This window comes from Convolutriloba macropyga, chromosome 9, assembly GCF_964194025.1.
Source record: "Convolutriloba macropyga chromosome 9, txConMacr16.3, whole genome shotgun sequence".
Taxonomy (NCBI): domain Eukaryota; kingdom Metazoa; phylum Xenacoelomorpha; order Acoela; family Convolutidae; genus Convolutriloba; species Convolutriloba macropyga.
In genome coordinates, this window is record NC_134476.1 from 11,128,158 (window position 1) to 11,141,025 (window position 12,868).

The 12,868-nt window shown below is 41.5% G+C and overlaps 1 protein-coding gene across 1 annotated transcript in view; it reads right to left on the minus strand.

Moving 5' to 3' along the window:
• Window positions 1-4,887: 4,887 nt before the first annotated feature.
• The window catches only part of LOC142345598 (uncharacterized), a 42,800-nt gene continuing 34,819 nt past the window's right edge, over window positions 4,888-12,868 (minus strand). The window contains exons 6-14 of the mRNA XM_075397727.1: window positions 12,448-12,660; window positions 11,936-12,256; window positions 10,922-11,347; window positions 10,001-10,223; window positions 9,493-9,597; window positions 8,640-8,869; window positions 7,627-8,088; window positions 7,035-7,228; window positions 4,888-6,701 (exon numbers count right to left, since the gene is read on the minus strand). Of these exons, the coding sequence (XP_075253842.1) occupies window positions 5,352-6,701; window positions 7,035-7,228; window positions 7,627-8,088; window positions 8,640-8,869; window positions 9,493-9,597; window positions 10,001-10,223; window positions 10,922-11,347; window positions 11,936-12,256; window positions 12,448-12,660 (3,524 nt within the window). The 3' untranslated portion in view covers window positions 4,888-5,351. The remainder of the gene's footprint in view (window positions 6,702-7,034; window positions 7,229-7,626; window positions 8,089-8,639; window positions 8,870-9,492; window positions 9,598-10,000; window positions 10,224-10,921; window positions 11,348-11,935; window positions 12,257-12,447; window positions 12,661-12,868) is intronic.

Consider the following 12,868-nt stretch of genomic DNA (forward strand, 5'->3'; position numbering starts at 1 on the left):
ATCAGGAAATTCAAATCGATTTTGGGGGACCAATTTTTGATGAAAAGAACAATGAAGTATATTTTTTGGCAGCAATTGATCGTTTTTCTAAATATCCAACTGCATATATGTATGAAAAAGCTAATGGACCAAATGTTCTAAAATTTTTGGACATGTACATCGAAACTCACGGAATTCCAAGATCTATCCGTTTAGACCAAGCTAAATGTTTAATTGGACATCAAGTAAAGACTTTTTGCAATAAAAACAACATTGAAATTATTGAAGCGCATGTAAATGATCACCGTGCTATTGGGTTGGTGGAACGATTAATTCAAACAATTAAGAATAGACTCGCATGTATCAAAGAAGAGAAATTAGCTGCACACGCCTTTCATGTAAAGCATGCATTAAAGATAATCATTCACCAATTGCGAATATGTAAACAAAGAACAACAAAGATCTCGCCCTTCGAAGCACATTTAGGGAGAAAACCTAATACCCCGCTAAGCGTGATTGCAACTAAACCGAATTTGATGAATTTGTCGTATAAGGGTATCATAAATCACTATTTAGACGAAGAAACAGTGAAACAGAGGAAATATTGCCCGATGACAAATGGATAAGTGGATACAGAAGCGACATTGAAGTTGAAAAGGGCATGACACGCGCCACAACGGAAGCGAGCGCAAGAGAGAGGGCGAGCACGGATGGCGAATCCAGATTTCTAAAAACAAAAGCAATCCGCCCCATTCCCCTAAAAGAACGATCGGTAGAGCTAAACTTGGCTCGCAAAATCCACGGCAAAAGACGATCCAAGAAGAAACTTGAAGCCCTCTATGAAGTTCTCGCCCCAGGATCACACATCTTAAAAGTAAGCCCGACTACATCGACCATCAAGGAGCCGGGCAAACAAATTGTTACCGTCCGCAATAGCGATATTGCCAAATTCGGCACCCATCAGGAGAGACAGACTCCATTAAAAGTATATGCCGACAGACGCGGGCCACGTGCTGGGTGGAAGGTCGTTGAAGAGCTGATCCACAGCCACTTTAAAGAGTTCACCCGAAAGCAAAAGGGTGATAAAAAGATGAAACATAGGAAGAGAGAGCCGGGCAGCGGAGTCTCTTCACAGCGCTCAAACATTTCTCGCGCAATGCGGGGGCGCGTCCCAAAATTACCAAACTTCGCTGCAATCCGAAACGCTCAACCTCCACTCGAGATCAGCGAACCGACTACAAATGCGCCTACTGATCCACCCGCAACAGCATCTTCAAAACGATCTTCTGACCGTAATAGGCGAAGCCCATCATATTATGGTTTCGAAACGTCATCTCCAGGATCAGGCATCCTACCACCGCCTAAACGAACCCGACGAGCGGGTGATGTCGAAAATTTTGCACCACCTGTCACCGTTGTCGAATCGGTGCAACAAATTTTGGAAATACAACCGGAAGAGCAAAACGTGTCACCACAGATTGGTTCTGTCTCGCCTCCCGCGGTACGAAATGTACCTTTGCTAGAGACGGACACCCCGACATTGGCTAAATCTATGACTGCTCTTGATGCAGAGGAACAAGATTACGAAAATGAAGATTGGACATTGTAAAACTCAAAAAAATGAAAAGACATTTTATATTGTATTAATCATCGTATTTTTAGTTATGATAACCAGCAAATATATTGATATCATCTATTTAACCGGGGACCTTGTATTAATTTGTAAATATTGTTATTATTAATTATATCTGAAAAATTGTATATTACAATTTTTCTTCTTGCTGCGAAGGGTATGTGATACCTGATGGTATATTTATTCATTTTATTTAATCATTGCAGTAAAATTTATTTGATGCCTTAAATTAGTTCAATTACTTTCACCTTCATTAATTTGTTCAATTTGTTTACCTTATGATTTCATTCCGTTGTCTGATAGTTTCCCGCTTCGTGATCAGACATGTCTGATCACGTATTCACGTTGTGCCCAAGTGGCTCCAATCTGTTTAATTCATTCCTCTTAATTTATGCAACTCAATTCAGTTTGCAAAACTGTCTCTTGTTCTCCCGCTCCGCAAGTAAGCGAAACAAAATTTAAAGTAGATCTCGCTCCGCGAATCACTAATAAACATTCTATCTGCATACTCGCAACGCGAATCACCACAGCAAAATAATAAAGTACGACAGACTGTAAGCGTAATTCGCATCCATAAGTGTAAAATATGCTGTTTGATTTGAGGCGTTTGCATCAATGTTTTGTTGGATAATGTCTTTTAAACGTTCAATTTCAGGCATCCGAAAATTTTCTAATGAATAGATTTGTTTAACATTTTAGAAAATTAAGCAAGCTTTACAGCTTTATCTCGTTTAAATGTGATAACAATAGGTTATATAAACTTTCCATCGGAGCAGCTATTAATTTTTTTGATGTGTTTTTTGTCAATTAACATTTTAAGTTCAGTATTTACTATCGGTTGAAGGTTAATTGGTTCCCGTCTGCCTTTCTGGTGAGTTGGGATGGATTTTTTTAGGAAATGTTGATTTGACAGTGTGGTTTTGAGACTTACCAATACGGAAATGAGAGCAGGAAAATTGAGCGCTACTTGGGATTTATTTGGGCAAGAATTTTGAATAACATATAGGATCGTATTTGATTGTTTCAAAGATAGTCCGAGTTGAGGCAATAGATCACGTCCAAAGATTGGTCGATGTTTGCCTTCCACAACTGTGATTTTCATCTTTAGCCGTCCAATCGTTGCATTTTTTTGTGGTGTTAGTGAGAACGACTATCTTGATTATATCATTCGAGAATGTTTTTAAGTCGTGCGTGCAGTACTGACGGCTTTACTCAATCGCTAGTTTTGTTAGTCATAACCAATGCGTTTGGTACGCGTTTATGAATAATCGTGCAGACGCTGCGGAACCCACTATTGCTTTTGTCCCAATATTGCCGAAGTGCATTTGTACATTGACAGTTTCTACATCTCTGATATTGTTATCGTCTGTGATAATTGCTACGTAATTGTCTTCGATTTCATCATAATCAGAGTCATAGTTTTCATTATAGATTTTGTGCTTTCTTAGCAAATTATCTAATTGATTAACTTGTTTATCTGCAGAAGGCAGTGTTCCCATTGTTGCAGCATCAGATTTTACATCCTCTACATTGTTGATTCTAGGTTCTGGATTCATAGAATTTTTTCGTTTTCGACAAACTTTGGCGAAATTATCGTTTATGCCAGAGTTTTTACAAGCTTTACCTCTTGCAGGAAAATTGTGGCGATGAACAGGGGACCATTTATTGCCACAATGAGGACAGATAGTTGGCTTCTAACTACTTTTATGTGTCCGAGGATTACTCCGCGTCTTTTGAATGTTGTTAACCGATGGGTTAGAGTTCGAGCAGTTCACCATGTAAGCAGAAGTTGCCGAAATTTTAAGTTGGTTTCGTATGCCCGTTTTTACATTAGTTGCTACTTCTAGCGCTTTTTGATGCGATCGCGTTTCGCTTAAAAGTCTACGTTGAACTTCTTCATCCTGCATGTTTGCGATGAAGACGTGTAATATCGACCCTTCGTGACTTCCGATATCACAGCTGAGAAAAAGTTCCCGTGAGCACCCATTGAATTTTTTGACAGGTTCTCTTGAGTTGCTTCTTTTTTAAAAAGGTGCAGCGGCCAAAAGTTATTTCCTCATTTTGTGATAACATTGTCAAGAATATCCCAAAAGTCCTTTGTTGTTATTTGGCGTCTTGACAGTGGGCTCTTGTCAACCGAAAAATTGTCGGCCTTCCGTGCCTAGGGTAATATAAGAAACGGAGACAGCTATGCTGTCGTAAAACTTCCAGTGTCTATAACCACACAGAAATACCGAAGCTTCAATTGTTTGACATTTTTTAAGCAATGTGTTCTTCAGTTGTTTGCTTTGAATTTTGACATCGCGCTGGATTTGAGCCGTGCTTTTGTCTACATCTGACTCAAGGATTGCTTCTGGTGGTAGAGTTTCTTTCTTTAGCGAAAATAGCTTACTTCAAAATGATTCGCCGCCTTTCCCATCGTAATTCAGGTTCCCAAGTAGGTCTTTCACAAAAAGGTTCATTTCAAAAAAGAGCACGTTCTTTTGGTGCTGACTACCCCATGTGATGCTCCGGTATGTAGGCTAGCAATTGCATTGCCTTTACAGCTTGGATTAGGTACGTTGGATTCGCGGCACGGAACCGTATTCAGATGTGATGACCGAAATCACAGCTTGTTGAAATTGTAGTGAAAAGCTGATACACATTCACTCTCAGAATTCGCCTAGAAAAACTGTCACGTTTCCACTCAAACTTTTGGGCTCAAAAGTGAAGCTAGAGAAGAACAACTGAATTACGATAAGTTAGTGAAAAGAGTGATTAGTCAAGTAAAATGGGGGCGAAATGAACAAATTTTCATCTTTTCTAGCCGGAGGCAAAATGGCATCAGTTGAACACATATAAGTCACAAGTAAAACATTCCTCAGTGAGTTGTCGTCGATTATTTAGTGCGCATTTTTCTTATGTAACACAGTCCGTTCTGACAAAAAACTCGTAATCAATTTTGCGCAAATTAGGCCTAATATTCTGTTTTAAACCAATGCGTTCAATCCGCAGAGCAGAATAGATCCAAAACAGACGAGTTCCAAACAGAATAGATCGCAAAACAGAATAGATCCGAAAATTCATATGATGGGTTGGATTATTGAGCCAAAGCACAATACCAATTCAATCAATTGCGTCGATTTCAATCAATATCCTTCAATTACGCGATAAAAATATCTCAAGAAAAACTTCTATGCTTTTTCTAATTCTAGAAGTTTCTATATTTTTAAATGTTGAAAAGCAGAATGATTAATTAAATTTCTTTCTCTACCTATGTCACGTAAACTATTCAATCTTGCGACGTGAAGAAAAAGTTTTGTCTGATTTGAATTAGCCGATATATAAAAAGACAAATTTGCGCCATCAAACCAAATATTGAGAATAGAATGTTAATGTCTACAAGTAATAACACAAAATAAACTGAATTCAGTCTCATTTTCATTCTACAAATTTCACTTTACTGTTTTCAAAAGTTTTAAGTTTTCAAAATATCTTCACTTTATAAACTGCATTTCTGTTTGTTCCTTTTTCTGACTAAGACCGCTTTGATTCGAACAATTCTCGACTCCATAAAATGACCGAAGTTCAATATTAACAGTACTCTCCTAGATCCAGCAAATATCCAAATGTGTTGCTCTTTCGAGAACTAGCACTTTCAATTCAGGTCCACAAAAAGAATATCTGCACAAATCTGGATACTTTCTAAGCTGGACTCGGGGTTGAAAACGTATGCTGGACATAGTATTAAGGTCAATAACTATCTAAAACTTGTCCGGGGCAAACTTCCGCCCGATCCAGCGGAGGAATTGGAGTGGTGTCGGTTTTCACCAGACCTGTAAGTGGTGCTACTTGTAACGGGGGGTCGTTGGTGGTTTCTGTCGTAGATCTCTTTTCTGCCCTTTATATGCTCGTCATAGCACTTATGTAGGATATTAGTCGATTCCACGTCAATGTGGCAATACTGCACGGTTCGCGGTTCTCTGGTTCCGTTTGGTTTTACCGTGCCCGAAGGACTGCGGTTCGAGCCTGGGTTGGAACCCTTCTCCAGATTCTTATTCAGAGCTTGTTGTCTGTTCACATGCGCTGCATTTTCAGTAGCGGGTGAAAAGTCGATGTAGTTAAGGTGAACTTTTCCCTGCTGGGGCGGGGCCCGAACAAACTCGTCACTTTGACCCGATCGATGAGAACTGGTCGTGTCCGTCCGCCTTTTAGCGCCGGGGTAGTTAATACTATGATAAATTGAATCGTTGGGGTTTATTGGAGGCTTCTGTCTGAATTGTCCGTTATGCATTGTGATTACATTCTCATACGGGGCTTTCCGTATACCGATACCCTCTCGTGTCGGGGAAAACGAGTCGTTTCGTGAGCCCAGACCCGAGATACTATCACAAGAATTTGGAAGATGGGCCTCTCGTTTTAACTGGAACATGTTATCAATGCACTCAGCGTTTACATATTCGTGTTTGACACTGTTGCGTCTGGGTTGCTTAATGTTGTCGTAGGTTCCTTTGCCTATACTCGAGTAATAACCCCCGACGGATTCTGTCGTCATATTTCGATGCATCAGGTTCTTTGCATACCCGTAATCTTTTCCATTTCTGGGTCGGTCTGTAGTTTTACTAGCTGACTTTTTCCTCAATCTGTGCGCCTGGGAATCCTTGGGGTGATATCCGTGCGCCTGGCTGTTCAACTCGTCTTCATAGGAAAGTGCGGATCCGTTTCGAATGTGGACTTTCGCTTCCACTTCTCTGGCCATCGCTGCACCAGGGTAGTCAACGTCATCAACAAACACCTCGTCTCTGGAATCGCTCAGGTTCTGAGACAAGACGTCGGGATCCGGGGATACGTCGCGGGATCCGTAACTTGGACCTTTATAAGGATACGAGGAATCAGTGGATGGTAGAACATTGTCGCTGTTTGAGATGGTATGCTGTCTTCGCGGGTAACTGGTGCCCGCGTTGCTATGGTTACTGCTTGGGGTGAAAGTGGGCGCGGGTAGGAAGTCAATATTAGCCCTGGACAGCTTGGCGTCGGCTGTGGCTGGAGTTGTAGTGGATATCAGCTTCTGATAGTTCCCATTTTGAACTGACTTTGTATGTCCATGGCCCTGGAAAATAAATTCATAAAGCACGACGGAAAATTTTACAGATTTATAAAAAACTAGAATTGCATTGATTTAAGTTTCGGGCATTCTGAGCTCTGGCTTTATGAAAATTTTCAAGATCTATTCCTTCTCCTTCCCCGGTGTTTTTCAAATTGGGTGTCGAGTTGTTCTATAACACGTCACAATTTTTTTTGAAAAAAACACGTGCGCCTGGGGGTGTTAAAGTTACGCCCATTAGGCTTGGGGGAGGGGTGCTTTTACATGGCATTTTAACTTATCCTAGCCTCCCCGCTTGAGAAATGATCCATGGTCCATTATTTTGGTGTACAATGTTACCTGTTGGGTGGAGGTGGGCGAAGACGATGCACCAGAATTGTTGTTTATTGTGTTGTTGTTGCTATTGGGCTTGGACGACTGATTGTTGTTGTTGTTTCTCTGTTGGCTCTGGGGAGTGCGGCGAATGAACGCATTGCTGTACTCGTTGTTTATACTGTCCGCTTCGCTCCCGTTATATGAAGCACCGCGCTCTTCTGCAAATCAAACATTAAAAATTGTTATTAGCCATTTTTGTTACAAGTGCTTCGGGAAAATATAACCTACAAGTGCTTCAGGAGAATTTTAACGTCGGACGAATTTCTCTCGGACGACTGGCGAGTCAATGAATTTAGAAGTTTGCATTGGCTAGAGAAACTTTTATGTTGCAAAAGGTTCTGACTAGGGAGGGGTTCGAACCTGCGACCTCCAAGTAATTGCCTCAAACTTCGTTCGAGAGCAATTAAAAAACGATAAATTAGTTACATTTTACTGGTAAAACTTGGTTAAAACCAACGTAATGAAAGATGGGGGTATTAAGAAAAAAAAATCAAAAACAAACAGAAAAGATTTGAATGGCAAAAATAGTAAAAAAAAATCTTAGTTGAAGTCTTACCTGGTTTAAAATTTTGTCGAATTTTATCGATCTGCGAATACAAATGATCCGTGGTGTTGTTATTGTTGTTCTCATTGGAGCCATGCTGTGCCCGGCTACTGTACAAAGTATTGGGTTGGGAGTGGGTTTCAAACTGGGTGCTATTATTTGTACTGCTACTGGCATTGCTCGTTTTGGACCTCCTCGGAATTGACGAAGACAACACAGAGGGTTTCCGGGCAACGTTGGATGGGGGCTGGATTTGATCACGTGAGGCAACCTCACTTGGGGAGGAGCAATTTGAGAGTCGGGGCTCGCTGGCCGAGGAAGAGAATTGATTTTTATGAGAAGGCATTGTCGCTTCGGGGCGGTGGGTGTTTGCCCAGTGAATGTTAACGTATATTGGGCCGTTTCGGAAGGCCTCTCCGTGAAGGGCGATCATGTCGTTCACGTCGCCACGTGAACTTAATGGATCTTGGGACGCTGAAAAAAAGGTCAAATTAATTTTAACTTTTCAACGTATTAATAGAAAAAAGGCCCGCGTGTGACACAAAAATATCTAAAATAACTTTCAATAATTGTAATTAGGACTAGCTATAGAGAAAAAGCTACGAAAAAAATGTCTCAACTTGTAACATAAAAACAGTCATCATTTTTGAATGGCATATGCGTGGTATTTTAAAAATGCGTGTTCAGCCGTCGAGAAAGAAAATATTTGTACAATTGATTTTTTTACTCAAAAAGGTTGAGTAAAGAGTGAAGATTTCCACTCGCTTAATGAATGTGTGTGAACAATTTAATCAGTTTCTGTTTGAGTGAAAGACACAATTTCATGGTCGGAACCAAAAACAGAGGGGATTATTTCACTCCGGTTAGTGGGCATATAATTTTAGGCACCCACAGGCGCAGGTGCTATATTTTTACGTAGTAACGTGCTATATAACAACACATAATTTGTAACTTGGGGGGGGGGGGGGGGGGGTTAAAAAACACTGGGGGAACAGAATAGTTCCGAGAATCCGACTCCGACTTACCCGAGGAGTTCTTATTGGACCCCTGACCATGATTAGGAGCATGCAATGGAGTGCTGTGTTTACTGGTCGAGGGAGTCGTGGACTCGGCGGTTATGGTGCCAGAGTTATTCTCACTCGTTTTGGAGTGGGGTTGCAGGTGAGGAGCTGCCCCGATGGAGGTCCTCTCCCGAATCGACTTCCTCAATTCTGTCAGCAACGAGAGGTTGAAGATTTGACCTTCATTTGGATCTCTGAAACAAGAAGAATTGTGAACAAAAAGCGAAAAATTAATTTTACAAGTATATTGAACTTCAGTTTCGGCCGAGTTTAGTGGTTGCAAATTATTTGCTACCCCCTGATTCGCAATTTAATGGCATACTTCTTAAGCATGGGGTACATAAATGGCTGCGGGCTCAATAACGGAAAGGATTAAATAGATCAATAAACGATTTTTTAACAATCTCTTTAATTTTTTGTTAGAAGGTTGAGAGAGAGAGAGAGAGAGAGAGAGAGAGAGGGAGCAACCTAATGTAAATTGTGCGTAAGATGAGATTGACATAGCTTGACAAGAAGCTCTACTTGTTTAACGTACACTTGGCTAGAGAAATGAAGCCTAGAAGAGCAAGAAAGAACATGAGAACGGGTTATAAGAGATGCCCAAGTTCGAGAGTTTAAGACCAGTTGGTGTAAATGGGTAGCACACTAGGCTTGCAAGTAAGAGATGCTGGTTCGAATCCAGTACTGGTCCATTTTCAAAGTATTTGCACCTGCATAGACTCCCTAACATTTTTTATATAAACGAATATCAAAATCTAAGTGATTAAAATTTAGAAGCTAGGTAACTATAACGAGAAATATTGGTAAGAAGACTAACTGTTGGCTGAAAGCCTGGTCGATATCGCAGCCACACAGTTCCAGAGCCTCTTCGAACTGGCTTTCGTACGTAGCCAGATACTGGACATTCTGGTCACTACCCCACCTGGAAACACACCTTGTGATAACAATTACAGGGGAAGATCTGTTTGAGGAAATGAGAGGTGCTTACACCTCTTGCGCACTTCATTCTACAGAAACTCACAAATATTATGGATATTCTGCATTAGGTCACTCTATTGATAACAACTCGGAATTTAAAATTGTACAACGCAGCCTAATAATCATTGCCAGAAATCATTCACAAATTGTCAAGTGGTCAAGCTAAACTCGAATACTTGGGTCGTTTTGACCCTCAATTTAACAAACTTTTTAATTGAACCCTTCAATATAATTACCCTCAACGGTGGGAGTCACAAATTTGTTGGGGAGGGGGAATATATCAGTCAGAGACAACGAATTTTTTTACCAAAACCAACGACCAGCCGAAGACTCGAACCCAATCTCACCTCTTGTAAGCAGAGTATTGGCTCGCCAGGGTTCCTTCGGCCCTCATTGATAACCCATCAGTGGAAAATAACCCCCCACTTTCGTTCCGGTTGTTGTTATTGTTGATCACGTGATGTTGTCTCTTCATATTGGCCGCCCTTCGGATGCACTTGCGCTGTTTGCATGTTTCCCTAGCCAAGTTAGGACAGCTCCGGTTAATGTATGTTCCGCAGTCACATTTTCCTGAAATTTTGAAACCCTTTTTTCTATACGCTAGGACTGGGGAAGGGGCAGAATAGATCTGTGTCATCAATGACCTATAAGATCTCGAACTTAGGTTAACAAAACTTGGATCTTTTCCGTTTGTACCCCCCCCCCCCCAGTACGTTATGCGCCCCCCAGTTACAGAGCACGTGTCATTACATAGTAGATCATTATGTAAAAATATGGCACGTGCGTCTGGGGGGTGCAAATAATAGTCACCCAGTAAGCTGGGGGGGGGGGGGGGTCACAAACGGAAAAGATACCGAAATTTATATAGCTGACAGATTAGAAAATATTGAGGTAACCAGATAAATTTATTTTATACATATGTGGAACGTTTTATCAGACCTAACGATTTTGATTTTGTAAGAAAAAAATTGCCTGTATAAAAAGGGGTCATCACGCGTAAACGTGAATTTCTTTCATTGTTAATTTTATACAAAAAAAAATCGTTTCAGGAAATCACCACTGTTGAAAACAATTGAAACACTAAAGTGCAATTTTTAAAATGCTCATTTCTACAGATTTTAAAACTTGCAAGCGCGCGTTTTAAGCAAGGTCACGTGACTCCGTAAAAACTACTTCGAAATTCTGACACACCTAGAACCGCTACGCAGTTTTCAACGAGTCACGTGAACTTAACTTATTAAAGGATAAGATTTGGAATTGTAACTTACGCCATGAAGAAGCCAGTCGCGTCCTTATACACTCTGCGATTTGACTCTTAGTTGGCGACACCGAAATCCTCGGTGTATGCCTCACCGGAACATCTGGCGCAGGTGAGCCAGATTTGTTCACGCCTCTGGGTTGGTTCTTCATCAGGGGTGGCGGAGGTTGGGGGAACTGAAGGTCAGCGTAATCGCCGTTGGCCGCAGTCCCCATGGAAGGTCGCCTCGGGGGTGTCATGGTTGCGTTTGGTTTCAGGGTATCGATTTGGATGTCGTTTTGGAGACGTAGGTTGTGATGTTTCTGTATCTGCTGCTGCTGTTGTTGGAGAGGGTTTAAAGGGTTTGCTGGTTGTAGCAGTGAAGTGAGAGGGTGGGGGTGGTCTGTGAGGCTACCCACCGAGTGAACAGGGTGGATGTATGATTGGGACGGCGAATCTGAACAAAGTCAACTATTAACATCATGAAACGCAATCGAACTATAGAATCAATGATTTTGAAAAAATAGATAAATTTTAGCTGGATTGTAGTTCTATATCCCCCATAATTCTATGGGAGGGGCGGAGGTGCTTGAGGAGTATGAAAAACATGTAGCGAAAAATCCAAAAAATCTTGAATAATTGCAAAAAGCTTGAATTTTCACTTGCATCTTGATGGGATACCGATAATAACCGCCCCTGTCCAGGTTGGGGTGCCGAAATAGACACACTGATGATGAAAGCAAAAAGAACACTTTGGTAAGTTAATTCGGTCATCTTCAAGCAAATGAACTCTCGTTTTAACCGATTATTAAAAAACGGGATCTTTTCCGAGACCCTCCATCTTAGTGGGTGCATATTATTTGCACGCCCCAGACGCAACAGCCATATTTTAACATAATCATTTTCAATTACTGTGTAATGACACGTGCTCTGTAACTGTGGGGGGGGGGGGGGGGGGTACAAACGTAAAAGATCCAAAAAACAAAAAAAAAACATAACGAACTCAAACGATCCAAAAAACATAACGAAACATAATCAAACTCACGCATATGGGAGAATGAGTCGTTGCGAGTGTCCCTGTCGTGTGGTGTTGACGTCACAATTACGTCATCATCCTGTTCACACATGAGTCTGCTGTCAATGGAAGTGATAGGGGGCGAATGGTCCTCGGAAAAGGACGGCTTCGGAGCGTACGATTCGTGGTGGTGCGCCTTCCTTCCCACTTTCCCCCCGTTGGGGTGCATCGGGGGTAGGTTGTTGTTGGGATTCGTGGTGATATTGGGTGACCACCCACCTGGTGTCTGCATAACTGCTGGGGGGTTGTGGGGGGCTCGAGGTGGGGGTTGCATGAACGGAGGTTGAAACGCTAAAAGAAGGATATTTTGTTCATGAGAGAATAACTTAAGTTTACATCGATATCGCTTCCGTTGATACCAGTTCAAAACTATCTGTTTTCATTGCGTTTGGAGGCTTAAAAGTTATATGCCCACTAAGGAATCGGAGAGGCGTGTTCTTAGGCAAAAAAACTCCCCCTTATTTGCCCAAAGAAAAACTAACGTTTGGAAGCCGGATTAATTGATGGTGTCACCAAAGATGGCGTTGGTCTGTGTTGGGGCGGTCCTAGCACCCCACAATGTCCACCAAAGTTGCCCCCACCGGGACCTACTCCCATTCCCAGAGGGGGTTGGTGCGCCATGCCCAAGGTTGATCCATCATGATGGTCGAAACTGCCACTTGGGTCATTTAATGAAGAGTTGAATTGCATGTGGGCTGAAATAATCAAATTACCCAATCACGAATTATGAGTCATAACTTAACTTAATTAAGAAGATAGTATGTTAAAACACTCACGTGCACATTTTAAAATGCCGAAAGTCTGCAGTGCCAGAATTTAAAATGCCAGAAGTTGCTACTTAGCCAGAAGTTGAGTTCCGTTGACTTTCGTCATTTTAAAATGCGCACGTTTAGTGTGTTAAGC